The sequence below is a fragment of the Archocentrus centrarchus genome, chromosome 3 (assembly GCF_007364275.1).
Source record: "Archocentrus centrarchus isolate MPI-CPG fArcCen1 chromosome 3, fArcCen1, whole genome shotgun sequence".
Lineage (NCBI taxonomy): Eukaryota > Metazoa > Chordata > Actinopteri > Cichliformes > Cichlidae > Archocentrus > Archocentrus centrarchus.
The window spans coordinates 31,861,713-31,883,970 of NC_044348.1; the positions used below are offsets into that span (position 1 = coordinate 31,861,713).

The 22,258-nt window shown below is 41.8% G+C and overlaps 1 protein-coding gene across 1 annotated transcript in view; it reads left to right on the forward strand.

The window, feature by feature from the left end:
* Positions 1-22,258, forward strand: part of LOC115800622 (AT-rich interactive domain-containing protein 3B-like) — a 56,632-nt gene that overhangs the window by 14,486 nt on the left and 19,888 nt on the right. The window contains exons 3-4 of the mRNA XM_030758106.1: positions 11,796-11,870; positions 12,477-12,549. Coding sequence (XP_030613966.1) covers positions 11,796-11,870; positions 12,477-12,549 — 148 coding nt within the window. The remainder of the gene's footprint in view (positions 1-11,795; positions 11,871-12,476; positions 12,550-22,258) is intronic.

Consider the following 22,258-nt stretch of genomic DNA (forward strand, 5'->3'; position numbering starts at 1 on the left):
ATTCATCTTTAAGGTCCTCACAGAGTTCTTTGCCATGTTGGAACTTTCAGTGACCAGTATGAGAGAGTGTGAGAGCTGTACTACAAAATTGAACACACCTGCTCCCTATGCACACCTGAGACCTAGTAACACTAACGAGTCACATGACATTTTGGAGGGGAAATGACAAGCAGTGCTCAATTTGGACATTTACGGGTGTAGTCTCTTAGGGGTGTACTCACTTTTGTTGCTGCTGGTTTAGACATTAATGGCTGTATATTGAGTTAGTTTGAGGGAAGAATAAATTTACACTGTTATATAAGCTGCACACAGACTACTTTCCATTGTGTCAAAGTGTCATTTTGTCAGTGTTGTCCAATGAAAAGATATACTTAAATATCTGCAGAAGTGTGAGGGGAGTGTGATACACTGTACATTTATTTCTAGTATCAAAAGCAAATAAAATGCTCAGATTGTGAAGCCCGAAACTGCTCTGGGTTATTTGTGCGAAGTGGCATTAATTTAACTGGGTTAAGTAAATGCTGACCTCATACTGTTCAAACGCTTGCTTGCCTTTAAATCTATTTTTTGGAAATACTGCAGGTCTTTACATTCACGTGCTGTTTTACTGTATATACCTTTGCTGATTTTGTATTACTTTCCTCACAGTTTGTTTGGCCTGTTATCTATATCATATTTCCTGCTGTTATAAATACCCAATTCCTCTATGGAATTCATTATATTTGATCTAATCTGATCATATATACACTCCACTCAGAAGAGACTAAGCTGCAGCATTGAGTAGTATAAGCCTATGCAGAAAAATGGCTTACAGGGAACCTTTTGTATACTCAGTTATGTAAGCTGCATATATTTTGGCACTGCATAAAAAAAACAACAAATAATATTGTGTAGGTCTCCTCATGCTACCAAAATAGCTCTGTCCTGTGAAGGTATAGGCTCCATAATACTAATCTAGAGATGTCCTGTGGTATCAGACGTGACAGTCAGAGATCCTTTAAGACCTAAATTGGGAATTGGAGCCTGTGTGGATTGAACTTGTTTTTTTCAGAAGATCAGGAGGCCAAGTCAGCACCTCTTTGTAATGTTTCTTAGTCTATTCTTGACCAAAAATGTGCCAGGGTGCATTACCCTGCTGAAAGTGGCCAGTGTGATTAGGTAACAACATGTGCATCAAGAGTGTACTTCTTCCATGATGCCATGGTCCAGTTCTCATGCTTACATGCGTATTGGAGGCACTTTCAAGTAGTGGACAACAAGAAGCAGTGTGAGTGTTGAAGCAGTGGTTTGACTGTTTTCTATCATAGGCAGCATTAAGGTTTTCATCTGCTTGTTTTATAACACTCTTCTGTGGGATGGAGCCACGCAGACCACCCTTTTCATCCCATGCTCCAAGAGACCATGAGCACCAATGACAGGGTCAGTTATTGTCCTTCCTTTACCGCAGACAGATAACAACACCCGTCTTTTTGGAGATTTTTCCAGCCATCACCACTCTAATCAGAGTTGCTGAGATCTGTGCGCTTGCTCATTGTTTCTGCTTCCAAATCACCAACTTCAAGAAGTGATAACTTTCTGCTTAATATATGCCACTGCTTGGCCGGTGCCACTGTAGTGTTATTTTCCTTATCTGTCAGCTGTCTTAATGTTGTGTTTCTTCAGTGCAAATACTAAATATCTATGGAAGCAGCGGTGGCTAAATGCAGCTTTAGCTGTTTGATCCCCTCTCAATGGCTTCTCTTAAAATTTGCTCTACACGCATAAGTACAACACTTAGTTACACAGTACTTAGTTACAAAATAGTTTTCTCTTCATTAAGCTGTCAAAATGAAGTTTTAAGGACTGCATAGCTTCCACAGATGGTCTATGGTGTTCTGTGTATTTTGCTTCAGTAGTTTCCACACTTTCCATGAGATTTGTTGCTTTTGTTTGTTTCACATTTTTGGTTGTTGCTGCTGTCTAATGCAGTAGAGACGTTGCTTGTTGTCAGCCTCTGGAGATGAGCTCCAGATGCGTGACGGGTTGCAGCATCCCGGCCCAGGTCCCCAGAGGGTCCTGGCCTGTCAGCGTAGGAATGCCCCTGCGCACTTAACGCTAGCTGAGAGGAAACAGATACCTTTGGTTCGGAAGAGAGTGATGACTCTTTATCGATTAGACTCTACAGAAAGCTGTGAATTGTGCTTATGCTTTGAACATTTGATAGTGCAAATTCAGAAAGACAGTCATAACACTAGCATCTCAGATAGAGCACCTACCCCCACACCCCATCTACCCTGCTGTCATAAGCCTGACAAAGAAGTAATTTACCCATCTGACTGCAAGCATTGTGACCTTTGTCATTTCACATGTAATTAAATGTGATGTGAGGGTTTTTTGTTGATTGTGAATGTATCAAGTTCCTGGCACTGTCAGTATAATGAGAATGCATATAAAGGTCTTTCAGCTGTGTGTGATGTCTCCAGCGGCCATTAACATGGGAGTGAAGTGGATGCTTACTCTTTGAAAGATGTGAGATATGCAAGGTATTTTTAACCAAGGCTTTCAGCCCAGAAGAAATAGCAAATAGCTCCTTTGACCTGAATACAGTAGTACGGCTTCTTGCTGCAAGAATCGACGATTACATGCAGAGTCAAAATACACTTTTATTATCCAGCCATTAGCTTTCACGCTCTTCTAGAATATTCATTCTTTTGTGTCTTTGTCATATAAGTTAATGTCTGTCAAGTATGGTAGACAGAGCAAAACTCTGAAAGCTTCAAATCAAATTATCTGGCACCAAGGGGCCCCTGTACAAGTCTGTGTATTGTTAAGTTAGAAAATCCGCTTTTAGAGGTTGAGTTTTTTGTGCACTTAAACAGTACGGCGAGGGGTTAACATATGAAGTACTGTAGCTTATATGATGGCACAGATGTGATTCACTAAAATGTTTGCTCTGCCTGTGAAAGGGTCTTTGAACCAATGAGTGTGAATTTCTGGCCACACCACCCTACAAACGCTGCATTTGTGTGAGGCAGCGAAAGGGGCCAGCTATGTAATGGGGGATGGGGCCTCCGCCTGTGGAATGTGGTATCTTGGTGAAAGGGCTGGAGCTGAACAAATGCAGTCAGTTTATTTGGCAAACCAGACCTGCTGGTCACCAACAGACATGTTTACCCAAGGACTAAATCTGGAGATTCACCTCTTTCTTTCTCACGTCTGTCTTTTTTGGTTAGGGTGCAGCCTCTTTCCCTCATTCTCCGGCTTTAACGTTGGACAAATGTGTTGATCCGTTCGGAAGATTGTTTTTCCCATCTGTGTGCTTACTACCTGTCTGTCTCCGTCTGTCTATCCATTACCTTTCACCCCCCACACCTTTTTTCCCCCTTCTTTTCTCTGTTTCTCTTTTTCAGCTTTGTAATTGGAGTGATTAATGGAGGGAGGGGTGGTCTTGCCTGAAGGCCTGTTTTTCAGTGGCTTATTCAGAGGTGCAGCACCGCTGAGGCCAGGGCAGGTAGCAACACGTTCTGCCCCTGGACGTTTAGCCCCTTGTGCCCGCCACTTTGTCTGTTCCCTTAAAAGCCAGAAATCTCTCAAACATGACTGGACACTCAGAGGCAGGTACGCCCCTGGGTCCTGTTCTCTGCTGCCGGTCTGCTCCCATGTGATTTGTGACCTTTTTTATGCTCCATAATAATTCTTAATGAGAGCACAGAGTAAGGAGTGGACCTGGCTGTAAGCAGGAATTTTACCATATGTTCCTGAGTGGCAGTCAGATTTACTTAGGTCTTGTCGCACATGGGATCACGATTAGCCAGAGCCTTTGTTGGCAGGAGTGTAAGGCCAGCTCACCATGAGATTCTTTTCAGTAATTAGGAGATAAAGGACGCCATCCGCTCAGCCCAACTTCCCATGCACCCACCCCTCACCTTCCACCCCCTCTCGATGGACAGTGCCCATATAAATGATTCCTGAAGTCCCGCAGAGGGATCAAGACCCCAATTATTTGATTAGGATTAGAGATGGCTGCCCCCCCACATTGCTCATTATTACTGCCATGCTGAGAGGAAGCAGATTCACTTTCTTTGAGATCATAAAGGCAGGTTGGCAGATGGCCTTGTAAATGGCTGGGCTTTTGTTCTCTAGTAGATGTGGAAAAGTAGGGATGCACCAATTATCAATATATTTCTTTAGTTAGTTTCTTTTTGTTGCCCCCCCCCCCCCCCTTCCCCCAGATTAACAAATAAAACTTGATTCAAAAATATTTTAAAGTCTTTCAGCTCTTTGTCACACTATTTTTAGTCACTGAGCAAGCAAAATTGATGCAATGTAATAGACATCAGTAAATGTTATCTTATTTGGAAGAATCTTTCTACTGTAAATGCTAATCTGCGTTAATCTAAGCAAATGCTTAGAAAGTTAGCTGTTAGTTGATTTCAGGTCTGCACATTACATTGTAGTTAGCTTTTAGAAAAAGATAAAGCTTTGCCTGGAATAGTTTTAATGGCTATTTCAGTCAAATATCCAAAATAATCAGGTTTAACAACTAAGCGAGGATGACGCCTCTTTCACGGATGCTTCCCATTTATCACTATTGTTGGCTTCTATCCAGATTTGTGCTGGAAGCCTTGATTGTGATTAAATTACTGCTGCTGTGTCTGTTTAAGAGATTTTCTTTGCTGAACTGTTTTGACAGGCAGCAATTTGGCTAAAAAAGATTAGCCCGGGAATGAGATGTTAAGAGTACCTGTGGGATGAGAGGGGCTCTCCTGTTATTGTGAGATCCTGTTTCTGGTGTACAGGAATGTTGGTGAATTTAAAGCCACCCTCCCTCCTGCGTCTATTCCGGCAGAGCACCGCAACATTTTGTTGCTCTTGATTTAGTGCCTGGGGTTACTATAGGGATTTTGCTTGTATGAGCATGTATTTTGTTTTCATTGAGTTTAGGTGCGGCTGCATTACACTGTTTATTGTAAGTAACTGCAGTTTGATGAGGGTCTTCTTTGGAATCCTTCGCTGTGTTACTCAAATTTAGGTTGTGTTGATGAAGGTGAAGAGGTAGGGTCACTCTGGGAGCTGTGATCTTGCCCTCGTCTCAGTCTCTCTGGCTTGTTGGTAGATGACTGAGGATGATGAGCATTGACTTGTGCTGTGAGATTGCGTCCGGAGGGGGCTGGGGACTTCCCTGTGTTTGCACATCCAGGGCTATTGATTTGGGCTGCCTGTTCAATGGCTATGACCCAGGGGACTGGGCTTGCAGCGTTCAGCTGTGTGGGGAGCGACACAGGGCCATGACAGTGCGTGGAATATGAAGACAGGGGTTATGGGTATGTCTGAGGGCTAACAGCGCTCTAATATGGCACAGACACGCATCTCTCATCATTAGCCTTTGTTTAGTCTGCAGGATCACTCTGGCAGGCTGCAGAACAACAACTATTTTCAGATCTACTCCAGTCATCAACCTTTCATCTGTAGTATGAAAATGACCTACTTCCCACAGGTGCAGTACTGCTTTCACACTATGCAAATGGATGCTAACCTGTTTAAAAAGAAACAAATGCCGAAGTTTACGTTTCTCCTCCAGCTGCTTTTGCTATCTTAAGACAATTCCCAACTAGTTTAAAAGTGATTATTTCCTTAGCTCAGTGGCTGCTATTTGATTTGCCTTCAGCAGGAGTGAAGGCAAATCACATGATGCTTTTATTAAGAGCAAGCCTCTTCATCTAATAACAGCGCCACTATCAAATTGGAGAAGTGCTGTCAACATCCTGAGCAATCAATGCCATCCATCCCCCACTCCCCACGCAGCAGCCATTAACCCTTCTTGTTCCGGCATGCCTGGCCTCACTAAAATGGTGGCTCTTCCTCAGACGTCTTTCTGTAATGGCTGAGTAGAATTACCTCCAAGCTATTCATCGACATTCAAGTGTGAGTGTGTGCTGTGTAGTTTGTCCAGTGCAGGGTGATTCAAAGAATGTCATCTTGTTAGAGGTCGTCCACTGTAATGCATGGCAGTAATGTTGCGCAAATGCACTCTGCAGTTGTCTGCATTTCACTGACAATTGGATTACTTATTTTCTTTTTTAAATTGAGATGATTTAGCAAAAAGTGCATAAATTAAATATTAGCATTTGCATCATACTGGAGCCTGGTTTTTATTGATTCTGTGAAATCGTACCATCAAGATGTTCATCATCACAGGGAAGCTTTGACGCTTTCCATGGAGAGAACTTGTACAGGCACAGGGTTCTTTCATCCCCCTGTGGGATGACCAGCTCCTGCTAACTAATGGTCATCTACCTTATTCTTATCCGTGATTTGGTGCTGTGCCAGTCAATCACGTATGGCCATAATGTGATTAGGCCACCCACCGCCTGTCCAGTAAACCTGCTAAGAGCATGAGAGAGACAGAGAGAAACTGGCTACTTAAACATGAACACTTCTGTTCATCCACCATCTAATGCACACACACGTATACACATCAGCATGTGTAAGCAGTAATATCTGAATATATCATTTGTCCCAATTGAAATATTAGTTTGCATAAATATACTCTGGTGATAAGTCAGTCTAAAATCTATACTACAATAACAAAGGTACTTATAGTACACATGCCAAACATGCTTTCACCATTTCATTGAAGCAATTATGAATTATATCAGGCAAGCTGGGCCTTGTACATGTTTGTCATGAATATATGCAGAGTGTGTGTATTGCTTTCTTTAAGAAGTCCTCTCTGAGTGGAGTGCTGGATGTGACGGAGGGGCTGAAGTGACTTTTAAGGAGTGGTCCCAACACATCAGTATCCATTCGAACTTAAAAAACAAAAGTGTTAACATTCCTCAGCTGACCAAGGTCCCAGTTCAAGAGCCAACATGTCTGTTGAGGGTTAATGGCTTCCATTTTACAATGACTGTGTTTTTTTTTTTTGACCTAAGTAGAGAAGCAGAAGGGCTTGTATAGAGGCATCTGAGCTTACTCGCATTCTCACGAGTGACAGCTGAATTTACACTCTAAGACTTAATTATAGGGAATCCATCACAGATTTTTAGGATTCATTGGATAATAAACTTTACTGTATACAAAAAGATAGTTTGAACCTATTTTCTATCTTTTAATGTAAATCGTTGTTTATAAACTTTGTAGCAATGTTTAACTGGTTAGCAGCTTAACATGAAAACATCACCTGACTTTGTGCCACTGCCTGCTGTGCTGTTATGCATACTTTACAACATGTGCTGCAGACAGCACTGAGAGTTGATAGCATATTTAAGAGCCATTTGAAACCGTCAATCACATTATTTAATAAGTAGCTTTCATTCCCATACTCCTTTTCCTTTCTTTTCCTTGCCTTTATGCTTGTTGACTCGGACATGGCGTACCAGAGACAAGAGATTAATCCCTTAATCTCTTGTCTCTGTGGCCTACAACTGTTCATTTTCAAAGTAGTGAGGAGCTATGCTGGTTTGCATGGCTGTGAACTGTCTTACTTTCCACCTTGCTTGTTTACAACATCCTGCCTCAGACAGAAGGGTGCTGCTGAGTGGCAAATGGCTGCTTAAAATCTCATATTTCTGGTGCAAACTAGCGAGGGCAGCAGCATTTAAGATTCTCCTTGACTTGTCACATTCACCCCCTAGCTAAAAATTTATGTAAAGAGTAGAGTCAGACCTGCTCTAATGGACACATCATGTGAGGAGACACACAGACACAGTTGCTGGTTTAAAGACCAAAAAAGCAACGTTAAAAACATCAACACCGATCCAGCCAAGTGGTGCAGAAATTTCATTTTAGCAGACAGGCGGTTGGTTGTTGTGGCTTTGGTGAAGACGGCTGGTTGAAGTAACTGATAACACCTGTTAGTGTTATCAGTTACTTCAACCAGTTGTTAGTTTGCAGTTAACAAGTTTGGTTTTATCTTGGCTACCATCTGCCCTTTATCACATCAACCACTCAGGTTTTCCTTTATTGCAGCTGAAGAAGAAAGACTGACAGTTGTGGTTTCGAACAGGAAAGCACTCAAGAGTTTAGTTTGTGTGTACAGGAGTACTTAACATAAACAGCAACATTACAGTGTCTGATGGAGCTGTTATCATTCACAGTGTGGGAACTTGTTTTAAATATTTGCTTTAGTAAAGCAAAGAAACACATATTTAATAAAACCAACACAGTTTTCAAATTTTTGGTTGGATTGTGTATTTATCAAAATAGTAGCACTTTTAACAACATATAGACATTAAAATAGTACTTTGAAATAGTGCTATGTAGTACACATATCACATTGTTAAATTTGTCTTTATCTCCCACCTTTGTCTACAACATTGAAAACTGTAATGGGACTTTTATGCACGCCTTTCTTGAATGGCGCCGCGTGCCAAAAGTGACATCACATCCTGTGGTGCGAGCTGTCGTTTTGACCTGTTGTGCACCTCTCAGTTTTTGTAACCTTGCGCAGCACTGCGGCCGGTGCCGCCAGCGGGTTGAAGACACGAGTCTACAATCATTTCAGTCTGAGCTTCTTGTTGATATTTTAATAAAATATCAACAAGAAGCTCAGAAATGACTTCTTGTCCTGTACCAGCGCTGATGTGGTTTTGTCGGAGTGGCGACACGTCATTCAGGAGAATACTGCAGCGAGTGCTCGGGCCCTCAGCACGGATATAAATGGTACAGAGCTGTGGCAACATCACTGTTTGTGCGCGTGAGTGTAATGGGCCCACAAGGCATAGAGACAGTGTATGTGTGGACAACAAGGGTGGAATATGATATGAAATATGAGTATGATTTTATTTTAAAGAAAGCAAGCCTGGTGATTGATGATACTTAGATTAGATTCAACTCATTCTCATTGTGCGCACAACGAAATGTTCGTTCCAGATCACTCATCCAGAGACGAGCATCTGCGGTCATGTAGCAAGAGACCGGAGCTACCGTTAGGCAATGTGGTTTAAGTGTCTTGTCCAAGGACACAACGCAGTGCAGGGACAAGGGCTCGAACCTACAACCTTCCAGTTGCAAGGCGAGCGCCTACCCACTGCGCCACTGCCACGAAACTGTCAGTTTAATGAGAAAAAAGTTTGAGAGCCCCTGGGGAATTCTCAGATGTGTTGCATGCAACTTTTGACTAAACTTTGGACTGGAGCACTTCTTTCACTGAACAAGGAATAGATCATTAGAGACATAATAATAGAAGATTTGGTACTTCTTTATATATTGCTTGAAAAATGAAGAAAATCATATAAATTGTGGAAAACATTCTCTTTAATTATCAGAGGTGACAATAAAAAAAAAAGAATTATTCTTTTAAATGTGTGTGAAATCAGTGGTGATTTCAATATTTTTAAAATGGGGCTGAACGTACTCACAGGTGAGGATATGACAGAAAGTCTCATTGCCTGGACACTGGTGCTCTGTCACTTTAGACCTTTTGTTCCAGGCTCACGTCAGGAACACCTTGACCCCTGTGCTACTGTGACAGCGAGTGTCACTCAGGGAAGTGTGATATTTGTAATATCAGTTCGTGTATAAACATTGTGTCCCCATAACGAATCCAACGCTGGCGAGCCGGCCGCTGCTGTCTGCGCCTTTGTTTTTACATCTGACACTGATGAACTGGGAGCTAATTCTAGTGTCTCAAAGTAATTTACTTTGAGAGCGCCCGTTAAATGGTGAGAATTTTTAGACATAATGAATCAATAAACAAACTTAACGTTTAATCTGTGCCCTCTCTGTGTGGAAACCTGATGATCCTAATCTTGAAATATTCTCAAACACAGGAACTAAGAGCATAGCTTGTTATAACTTGCTAACTAGCAGAATGACAGGGGAGCAGCTCCTCATTTGTTATTGTCACTAAGATTAAACAGTGTTGACCTCTTGGTCAGAGAATAGGGAACATTCAGTATGTATAAAAGGACCATATATGTCTGCAATGTGAATTATCTTCTCTTATAATCATTTATAATGGTTAAAGTTTAACAGACTTGGTCAATTGTGTGCAAAGGTCTATAGGCCCCTCAGATGTACCATACTTATATTTACCTTAACATTATGAAGCTGTTGTAATCTTGGTCACATATTAGAGATGATATGTTATGAAAAGATAAGAAGTTGATAGCAAACTGCAGTTTGTTGTGGACAGATTTTCAGCACATGATATAAGCTGGGAAGTCCAGTAGGATAATGTCAGTCTATGGTATGTCTGTTATAGAACCCTGAACTTTAGAACTATTAGTTTTTATACAGGGGAATAAAACATTTTCAAACAAACCCTGTCATTGTTGCTTGAGAAAGAAAACATTTTATTACATGTGTCAGTGTTGTGTCATTGCTACCATTATAAATAATAGCATTTGGGATCATTTGTGCCTGTGGTGTGCTGGAGACCACGTCTGCCCTTCTAAATAGCAGATGTCTCATTTTAGCTTCATGCATTTACCTTGAAACCCACCATTTGCAGTAGGTTTTCAGCTTGATGGCTGGTGGTATTTGTATAGGGAGCATGAATGTTGACAACCGTTACACATACAGAGAGTGAGAGGGTGAAAATGACTTGCTCTCAGGGGCCTTGACAACCTTTGCCCTCCTGGCTCTTGTTTCAGGCCCTGTAATTGCCACTGACCAATAGGCTCCTGGTTGAAACTAGACTCCAGGCTGCAGCTATTAACATCCCCCTCCAAACGGATCTTGTTTTGATTCCTGATGCTTTTATAGGTTTTGTCTTTAGGAGACATTCCTGGTCGGCACATACCGTGCACCCTTTTCTGCCCTTATTTTCCTTCCTTCCCGTCTTGTGGGGCCATTGGCCCCCCTTCCTGCACTCACAAACATACACATAGCCTTGATCAGGTTTTTGTGTGTGTGTGTGTGTGTGTGTGTGTGTGTGTGTGTGTATATGTGTGGGCGCCGAGGCTACTGACCAGCCCACCCTTCTCTGGCCCCTCCTGACTGCCATCTACACTCCGTGAACTTGGCCACCCGTCACAGCTGCGTTAAGATTGAAGGATGGGGGGCCCTTGTATCCAGCTGGGTCGGAAGACATTGGTGGGGGCAGGGCAGGCCCAGATGCAGATGGTTTAGGTCAAATGGAGATGTTTGAGGATGGGGGGGAGGGGGATTTAAGAGCTCAGAGGCACCATAACTCCAGAGGTTACTACTTCAACCCCTGGACTATGCACTCTTAGTGTTTGAGTGTATATTAGTTTTGATAAGTTTCTATTGCAGAATGTTGTTTGTCTTATCTAGCTTAGTGAATGCTCCACCTTTAAAGCCTGTTGTGCACTTTCTGACCCAAAGTCAGGCTCAGCTTGATGGGATTTTTTTTTTTTTTTTTGGCAGTCCTTCTCACTATCAAATAAAGTTTGGAAATCATTTTATAGACTTCTTGGTAATGGCGTGAGACTAGCAGGTCGTCTCTTTAGCCCTTTTCACACCCACAGACTGGAGCCTAAAACTTTAAACTTTTGTAGACATTATTCAGTGGAGTTGCATTTAACAGTGCACATGTTTGGCATAGTCAGATCAGACATTAACCTCTGCTCACCTGAAATTGGCGCAGCTAATTGTCCTGTAAAGTCAGTCATCGTGGCTCCTGAACACACTAAACAGGCAGCTGCCTCACTTAAACCAAATGGAGTATTTCCAGTAGTCAGAAGACATATTTGCAGCTGTTAGCATGTGTGAAGCAGTTGTGTGCAACTTTGAAAAATGTCTTATTTGGATTCTCCTGACGATATCCAGAGGTGATGTGTGAAAGTGGCTTATCTCTTTGTTTCTCTTTGTTTACTAACCTCATCTGTACTTGTTCTCATCTGTTGCAGAATGGCAGTGCAGGGTGGGCAGATGAGGCTGACAGCAGCAGAGGAAGAGGAGAGGCCTCCAGAGACTTTGCTAAGGTGAGCAATTAAAGAAATGCAACTATTGGAAATCCCATGAGTTTTGTCACAAAGGAATCAAAAGGAACCCTTTACCGTTTCAGTCACCTGGTAACATATATTCTCATTACAGTAGAACACGTGACAAAAGTACATAGGTCAGCCTTTTGAAGTATTCTGTAATTGCAGAACTATAAATATACAGGATCTCTGTGGTCCTGAAACTCCAAGCCAGCTTCAAAGAACTAGCAATGATGAAGACTGAAGGATGCATTGCTGCACACCACAACGATAATAGCTGTTCACATGTATGTTCTGTGGCTGAGCGAAATGAAAGAACTTTGAGCATTTGTTCTAAAAAGAACTTCCCAAGGGAAAAAAGAGCAAATGTCATATCACGCAGCTTTTCACACAAACATTACAAAGAGAGAATATGAGTCATAAAAATGGTGCAATTAAATAGTTTTGCACTGCCTTTCAGCCCATAGACTGAAAATTGCAATGGTGAAAAATAAAGACATTCAGCACTAAGCAGTGGACAATATACAATAGCTGAGCAGCCACGCAGATCTACTTCAAGCAGCTCGAGCAGATAGTTCTCTAATAACCTCCCATTTTCCCTTACAGCTGTATGAGCTGGACAATGACCCCAAAAGGAAAGAGTTTTTGGATGATCTCTTTGCCTTCATGCAGAAAAGAGGTAAGCATACTCTCCAGAAATCTATATTGTGTTATACAGCCAGTGGTTCTTCACTTTAATAGCATAAACATTCTTTAACTAATATCAGATCCAGCCGATGGGGCATGTGGAGCATTTAAATGGAGGTACATTTGGGACTTTGATAAGATTTGAGTTTATAAATGAGCATATTTTCCAAAACATAGTTCCTTTAGGAGTTTTCTGTTTTGGTTTCCTGAATATGTTTTTATTTTTTGGTTTAGATCTATAGTTTCATTTGTTTATGTATTTAAATTCAAAATTTCTGAGATTGAAATTATTACAGTGTTGCTTTCCTACTCTCAACACATGCCGGGTGTTTTAAACACTATGGAAAAAAACTTTGTACTTTGACTTTCAGTGTGACTCTATGGGAATTGCCACAGATGTGACACTAGAGTTAATTTCTCACCCTCTGCCTGTGTGGTCAAAGCAGATTCCTCTGGACTTTCATTTTTCCTGCTTCAGTGTGAGGAAGTAATACTTTTGCGAGAGCATCAGGAAATTTCAGTGTAGACTGATTTGTGTCACATCTGCAGCATAATTGGATTACGTGTTCATGCAGTTGCTAGAAGCCATACAAACTCAGCAAGGATGAAAGTTATAACATTTTTCTTTTGCTGCTTTGGTCTTTCAAACTGTATCTGCTTATCTGAGGATTGTTGTGTTTTGCCACTGATCAAATCAAAAGCATGTTGTATTCAAAGTGTGCTGGCTGAGAAATAGTTGATTAACTCCCCTCTAAAACATAAGAACCTTAAGGTATCAGCAGGTAAGCTCTGCCTCAGCTGATTCTGTGTTTCTGTAGTATCAGAGTCAAGTGCATCTGGCAGTGGCCTAACTTACTTAGGTAGCCAACAGCCTTGGAGGATCAGTTGACCTTGTGCTGCTTTGACACTGCTTACAAGACCTGTTTGACCAGGGCAGCTAATGCACTTAGGCTTTTATCAGACAAACCCATTGCAAAGCAAATTAAACTGCTTGAGCAATACCTCCCAAGGTGAATCACAATGTTATTACAGTGGTGCATACTTTACATTATGTTTTGGCAGGCTGTGATGCGTGATGATAATCTGTGTGTGTGTGTGTGTGTGTGTGTGTGTGTGCGTGTGTGTGCGTGTGTGTGGTTCACTTCAATATGTTTTGTTACAGCCTTTTAATGGTTGATATCACACACAAGTGAAACTGTGTGTGAAGCCTAGTTTGTTTTGGCAGACTGTGACAGATGATCGTTGTGTGCGCATTTTTTTGTAAATGGGCCCGTGTGCATTGGCATGTATGTAGCTGCATGCGTGTATTTGCCCGCTCAGGTGCACGAGAGCAGCAGCTTCTGAGTGTTTGCTCTGGTCTTACCACCCGGAGGTCTTGTTTGGAGGGTGATGAATTAAGCCGAGTCAGAGAGGGAGGGACGGGATCTGTCAGGGCCCTGTTAGCATCTCTGTCCAGTGGCAGATGTTGGTAGTGGCTGGCTGACCCTTTACTCACGCTGGTCAGATGGAGAAATCCATCAAGCTGACTAAAACGCCACCTGACAGCAGATAACAGGCTGATTACAGTGTCATATTATTTTCACGCAGTTTGAAATCAGTGAACACAAACATTGAGTGAATAATGACACCGATTTAAGAAAGCAAACAAACAGATTAACATGTAACTTGCAAGTTGAAGTAAAGTAAATTAGGACAAAGCACAGTCCTGGTAACACTTTGCTGTTTAACCTATTTAGCTGAATTACGTTTCCAGCGTGAAGTATTGTGAGTGTAATCAGAATCAGCTTATATATTTCAGGTTTCTTTGTTAACATGAACAAAATTGATGTTGAGTCCAAGAGTCAGTGCTAGTTGTAGCAGCTACTACTGTATTTCCAGAGTGCTTATCTATAAAAGAAATATACTGCATAAGACAAAGGAAAAAATGTAGTGAGATTAAGAAATATTCTTTATTTGAGTATTTTATTTTGGAGAGTAATGGTACTACCAGTCAATGACACTTTTACAGGTACAAGTAGAAAGGTGAAATTTAAATAACCATGGCTGCACAGTGCTTTAAATATAGATGCAGGATATGGCATTAGAGACGTGATGAAACCATTGTACAGGAGGTTAGCGTATAATTTCAGCTACACTAGAGTGCCGTCTTCACCCCTCCCTTAAGCCAGGAGCCACTTGGCTGACCTATGCTGTCCCTCAAACCAGAGTCTTAATCATAGGGCATTGCTTGGCTGGATTTCATCTACTCTCAGAGCCAAGAGTAAATGAGATGAAGGGCAAGCCTCACTAAGCTCTCGTTCACAGTACCCTCTAATTTCTATGCATTGGCTCCTCCTTCCATTTAATTTCATAGATATGCTGTCAAGGTTATTGCAGTCCATTTTTTGTAATTAAAGAGCACTTAGAAAGCCTTTTTTTTAAATTTGATGTTATTATTTGAGACTTTCTAAGATGGGCGTATGAAAGGTGGGAAAATGCCTCTTAAATTGAATGACATTCCAAGTGGACGCTGAAAAATGAGGCTGATTGTAAGGTTAAGTGAAATCCAGTGGAAACTCTGGAGAGAGTGAGACAAATGGTGAAGTGCTTTTCCCACCTTGGCGTGGGGCCTCTGAGCCCTGAGAGGAAAGCAACGGCGGAAGGAAAACTTACGAGGGATTCGCATTTCCTGCCTCTGCCGCTCAAAAAACAGGCGCATGTGTTTTTGTGTGTGTGTGTGTGTGTGTGTGTGTGTGTGTTAATGCTTGAGGAATTTTACCAGCTGTCCTAAAAAGAATCTGTGTGTGTGTAAGGGAACCCATTGATGGGCTCTGAATCACAGAAATGGTTGAAGACACGCATACAAACACCCTCACACCACCCCTTGGCTTCCTTAGTTCTTCTTTCTGTGTCACCCATGATCACTGTACGGTCAGAGGAATAGTTGTTACATCCATTTCTGAACCCCTTCTGCTTTCACCCCTGACCTCGGCACTATTTGTTGCTTGTAAGGAGCTCAGCCTCATTCAGCTGGAGAGCCTCATGTATATATTAGTCATTTGCTCAAGGTAGAAACATTAGCTAATGGCCTGACGTGTACATGTAAATGCACTACGGCTGCTCGCATAGAAAGAGCGTGGGTGGAGGATATCAGCCAAGATGAGTTACGGCAACGTCACTGTTCATTACATCCATTACAGGTTTTCCAGTCTCACCCCCGCTTGCTGCAAAGAAAAGCTCGACGGTGGCCTGATGCTTTTAACCACCTCAAAGGTTTCGATTAAGCATATGGGTGATTGTTTGTTTTTGGTTTGACACTCCACCGCTTTGTTATTGGGGATGTGGGTTTGGACCAAGAGGTGGGCTTGTCGTGGTGGGGGAGCAGGCAGTAAATGAGGTAACAGTTGCATGATGAAGAAGGAAAAAACTAAAAGAGTGATGCAGCCAACTGCCTGTCAGTGCTGTCCACTTGAGATGATTAATGGCCACGGGCATGATGGACAGAGCCAGAGAGAGAGAGAGAGAGAGAGGCTCCCGTTCAGTGAAATCACAGTCAACCCCCCCACCCCCAAGTGTTTTACTCCTTCTCCTCTCACCAGAAAACCACACACATCGTGGTCAGGGATCAAGATCCAGCTCAGTGTGACACTCTTAATTGGAAGTGTAGCTTCAGCTTAAGAGGGACCACATGCTGCGCTATCACTGCTTTAGAGTTATTTTAGGGGAAAATCCCAGATTTAGCTCTGTTAATAGTAATAAAGTGGTAAGCAGGACTTGCTTGTGTCATTAAGTTGCAGTGGTCATGTTGGGCTTGGGGAGAGATTTATAGAATTAGAGGATGTATTGGTAAGGGTTAAAATTAAAGGTTCTCCTTTAACTGTAGCTCCACAGTGAAATGTACTACGAGAGGCAGCATTTGTTCCTCTGAAGCTCCCAGAATTATGTCACAGGAGCAGAAAAATGGCACTAAAGGGATTTTGCTTGCTGCGTAATCAACACAGAGCCGGTCAGTAATTTAGTGTATAGTAATATTTGCATATTTCTTTACGCTCATAAAAATGCTTTGAATAAAAAAACAAATGTTGAACGTGCCTTTGTATCACATTTTTACAAAGCACAGCATTTTTTTTCAAGGTTTGGGTGGATTTTATTTGAAGTGTTTGTGCTGTGGGAACAGTGGCCTCCCAGCAGGACATTAGAGGAAGTTCCCCAACTGTAACCCAGAGACCGAGAGCTCTGTCCACACCAATTACACCATGAATGGGCTCTGGGGGATCCACGTATGCATTATATTACTCCCCTGGTCAGCCTCACACTGGCCCTTGTAACAGGCAGCCCCTCTGTACAAACACCACACCACAATAGGAACATTCTCTGGCTCTGTGATATGGACTCGTTTTCCTTTAGTTAACACCCCACAACTTCTGGAAAGGGGCAGCACCTGGTTGGTTTAACAACAGAAACACAAGGGTTTGTGAGTATATTTGATGGTGGTGGTGGGTGGGGGGCAGGGGTGGTCCTGCTAATTTGGTGGGAAGGTATAAGACTGTTTTCATCTGCAATTTTGTGATATTATGGTTTCTATAATTTGAGTCATGACAGATCTTCTCAAGAAGAAGCACGTTTTACACAGAAAGCAGCAATAAAATGTAAAGAGGAAATGACATTTTGTCCTGTCTTTTCTTTCCTTTCATTCCCGTCCTCTTCCTTTGCACCCACCAAATTCTCCTCCCCCTTCTGTTTATTGTGCTACAGTTACAACCACTGAAACTTGATAACACCACGGGGGATAGGGGTGGAGGGCCGCACTGAGGCCTGCTTGCTCGGTGAGACCGGGGGAAGTACTGGCTGGATTAAGGGGCCTCCTGTCCTACGCAGAATGATTAATGATCTCTACATAAGTGGAGGCAAGTCTTTTAGATACGGCAAGCCTGACGGACATCAGAAAGGGGAGTGACTGTCACATGTCTGTATCTGTGAAAAGGAGAAATGAAAGGGTGAGGGATGAAGATGGCCAACGTGGAAGTCGGAGACGAGGGCAGACAGGGTGCCAGGGTTACTGAGGAGAGGTTAAAGGAGACATCAGGCAGCTTGTGTGGAAACAAGGCAATGCTCTTTGATTTCCCTTTCAAAGCACTTTGTCAGTGGGCTGAAACTGACTGCGGTTGCCAATCAGACTAAAAGATAATGAGGGAAATGTACAAGATTAGAACTGGTAGTAAAGGGGCCCTCCTCTCAGGATAGGGTGGAAACCCAAATGATACATAAATTCCAGCCACCACTTTCTAATCATTGCTCTAACAGACTCCAAAAGAAGAGATGAAACTCTTCTTTTTGGACACATCCTCCTCTGCATTTGTCATCAAAGATTTTGTGGTAACTGTCCTGATACATTTCAGGGCTGAGATTATCTTTTGGTAAACTCCACCCATCCCCTGGCAAATTACAGCCCAGCCTTAAGGGTACAAGCATTTTGAGTGGTTATCCATTTCCTTCAAAATAAAAGGAAATTGTAGTTTTCCTGATGTTTTGTGTGTGGGGTGGTTTATTGGGGAAGCTAAGATTAAAATCTTGAGACTTTTTTAATTTTTGTTTTTCTTTCTTTCTTTCCAACCAAGGCTACTCTTTGTGTCTTTTCCTCTTTGTGTTTCTTCATCCCAGCCCCCAATTGCTTCCACCCCCCTGTTATTTCCTCTGTTCTTTAGCCAGACTGTTCCACGGCCCTAGATTGCCACTGTGCTGTCCATCTTTAATTACGACCATACTGTACTGGGATTTGAGTCTTTAGGCTGCAGACCTGGGAGATTCTTAATCGCCATGCTCATACGAGCAGGCAAGAGGACAAGTGCCTGCCCTCGAGCAGATTCATGGTTCCCGGTGAGGTCATCGGTCAGGGTAAAAATAATACTGGCTGGCTGCTCAGTCATTCACCCATCTTGTTTTGCATTCAGTGAAAAATACTTTAAAAAGTAAATACTCTTATGGGAAATGGGAGAGGAGCGTGGTAGAGGATGGGATTGAATGGCAAAAAAACATGAATCAAAAGAATTATGATGGTGCCACTTGAATAAAACAAAAACATTATGAAGAAAGAAAAAAATTCAGAAAACTATGGATGAAACTGAAGCAGCAAGCAGTCTGTTCCTAATAATGTTTGCAATACAGGAACTTTTATATATATATATATATATATATATATATATATATATATATATATATATATATATATATATATATATATATATATATATATGGAAAAGTAAAAAAAACTTTAATAATTATAATTAATTTGTGCGAGTTAATCCAGCATCGGCACGTGTGTGTGTGTTTTAATTTTGTATCGGAAACCGTTTTACATCATTGTACTGATTTATGTGAAATATATTTAATCTTTGGGCGATCAAAATGGGTTTTTGTGGTTTCGTCGTAAACCTTTCTGCACATGTAATTCTCCCGTGATCAACAAATTCACTAAACCTCTGCTATCTGTATATCTGCATGTCTTGCTTCTCCATCTGTGTCCTGTGTGTGCTCTTAAAGCAATGCTTCCTGGCCTCCACACCCCTGTGATGGATGGTATGAAATGCATTACAGCCCCCAGAGGAGCCCTACACCAGTACAATAGCCCTGAGCTCACTTCCACTGCAGCTTTGCAGCCTTGCTCCATAAGCCACAGAGTAACAGAGGTCTGAGTGCCTAATGGAAAACAAGACGTTTGATTTGAGGAAAGAAATGGACATGAAATACACAAGTGCTGTTGTCTCTTTGCCAGTGGTGCTTTAGTTGATGTAGTTTATTGTTTGGGATACATGATTACATAAAGGCAGCGGTTACTTAACAAATGGTAAAGTATGAGATGAGTTATCATCATCTGCAGTTAAGCTTAAAATAAAGTGTGCCGTCATCGGTTTTCTGCTGGTTTATTTTCTTTTGTTATCGTTGTTTCCTAAAGAGTGAAATTAGATGTTTAAGCTCTTAAAAACAATTTAAAATACAATAAACAGACTTTGTCGTGAATTCACTCAAAGGGTTTTATTATACTTGCTTGTAACTTAGAAATTAAAGCTTTTTTCTGTTGTTGATGTCATTTTAAGTCACTCTGCATTAGCACCAGCTAAGTCCCCAAAAGGTAAACACATGACCCGCTCTCATGGATCCCAGAAGTCAAAAGTAATTAGCATTGACAAGAGGTAAAATTTGCAAGATGAGTGCACAACCCCCAACAATCTCCTCATGTGTGCGAACACATATTCCCCTTTCTCCTCAGCTTATAGCATTTGATGTCTCCGGTATTGATCAGTGGTGCTCGGCCTCAAATGGGGCTCATCAGCTGATGGCTTTATCTGTCAATCTGGGTGGTCATTGATTGAAGCAGTTAGCTGTGTTATAAGGCTTGCTTTAAGGGACAGACAACCCCCTCAGTAAAGACATCACTATCTCCTGTGTACTCTTTAATCCAGCAAAACTAGTTTGACTTGTGAACATTCACCAGTGTTGGCCAGGCATATCCTGCAGAGCCCAGGTGTCCATAGCCAACAAATTTATTTACACCCATTGTGGAATAGACAGACCCAGGCATCTGTAGCCAACAGAGTTATAATATGTGAAAAATGTATATCTGCTAAGTACTTTTGTTGCTTCAACTGAAAATTATTATTATTACCTTTTTATGTTACCAGGAAGTCCCACTGAGATCGCAGTCTCTTTAACAAGAGAGATCTGGATAACTGGAAAAAAAAAAATAGTGTTGTGTGCAGAAGTCTTGTTTGCCCTGTTTGTCTGCCTCACCCTGTAAGTTTTGCTTCCTGACTTTCCTAATTGTTTCTCTTGGAAAGGCTTTTTTTATTTTTTGTAAGCAGAAAACCTTGAAACCAAAATTGTTTCTCTGCCACTGCCTTCAGTGCTTGAGACTCGTAGCCCTCAACCTAAGCCATGAAGTGACGTGCATAAATGCATGCAACACAGTCCTTTTTATGAAGCCTAGGGGGGCTGTTGTACTTGGTCAAATAATGGTTGTGTGACTATTTGCACCCTGGTTCAAATAGACACAATTTAGCCTCTTTATTTGTCTCACGGCTTCCTTCCTCCCGCTGTTGTTTTTAAGCTTTATCTGTGTTCTTTTTATTTGTTCTAAATATTACTCCTTCCTCTCACTGTCACACTCTTCCTGATCTGGCTTTAGTTGAATTTCAAGGGTGGAAAAAAAATTTAAGCCTCACCTCAGCAGCTCATCAGTGAATGCTGGGTGGGGGTGTGTCGGTTAATGCTGAAACGCCCCCCACCCCTTTCTCCCTCCCCCTATTACGCGTAGAACATGCCATCCTCATGTTGCTGTCACATATACATTCTTGACTGTACGTGAAGATCAGAATCATTTACTTACAGCCTGCGTTACTTTGCTCTCACTTGATTTTCATGTTAGGTGTAGATTTAGAGCAGAGGTTTGGGTTGGTATTTGGCCAGTTTGTAAAGGTTGAAATTGCAATATGATGTGCTCCATTTTCTTGTTGCGGACCTTCTGCAACAATTTTTGCAAACATGCTTACAGCAGAACTTGTTTTCTAGCAGTAACACATTCTAATGAAAATGTTACAAAATTGCCTTTGAGAACTAAGACAGCTTTCATTGACCTTTTTTCTAAGTGACAGTAACTCATAATTTAGGCCTTTATTTTCAGTGTTCTACTTTATATGGTAAAAAAACATTTTTTCCTCCTCCTCCCAACACCCATGCACACCAAAGCTTTCATCTCCCCTTGGCCCCTGCGCCTGAAGCTTGCTGAATGCATCTCATGCATGAGCTGTGCAACAGGCAAGTTATTAGAATATATTTAAGCACTTGAGCAAGGTGAAGCATTGTCAAAAGAACCCCATACAGGTCACTGTACAGCAACCTCCCTGATCACATAGATGTTTTCAAACACATTCCCATGACAATGTTTGCTTAGTTTCAATAAAAAGCTGCTGGGTGGAGTAACTTAACCAGATCTCTGATAAGTAAAAACACCCTGAAGGACTAATAGGTGGATCCATAAACATCTGCTGACCGTAGGCCAGTCAGTAATTTTCAGGGTTTTTCTTTACTAGTTAAGGCTTAATTTGGATGGCGGTAGCAATGATAATCTGCATGACCCTGTGTGTGTATGTTTGTGTGTGTGTTTCTGAAGTCCACAAGGCATTAAAATACCAGTGACTGAATAACCATATAGCACAAGACACCTCAACCACCACTTCTGTCCATCCATCCGCCCGTCCATTCATCCATCTCTCTGATGGCTCCGGTGTTGATTGGGGTCTGGTCAGTTGATCTGCCTGGTCTCTGGGAATCGAGGGGACTTGGGTTACAAATGGAGAGGCCATCTCATTTTTCGCGCCATCCAACCTTTTCAATCCCCTTCCCCCTCTATTTCAACAGGTGACCCATCTTCATGACCCACAGAGAAGGAGTCATGTTTCGCTTCTTTTTGTCTTTCTTTCTGTTCATCTATCCATCGCACCTCCGAGGACACTTTACTGCCAGAGCTGTCAAAAGATTAAGGAGGTCAAACCATAAATGGCACTTAAAACACCATATAAAATCTCATGCACTTTATCAGTGCAGAGGTTTCTTGACAAATTGCACTTGAAAAATTGTGCAATTCAGTTTCTAATAGTGTCACTGTGTGTATTCTTGACAGGCTCCTCGGTGTATGAACAGCACTCTTCGAAATTTACAGCTTCTGA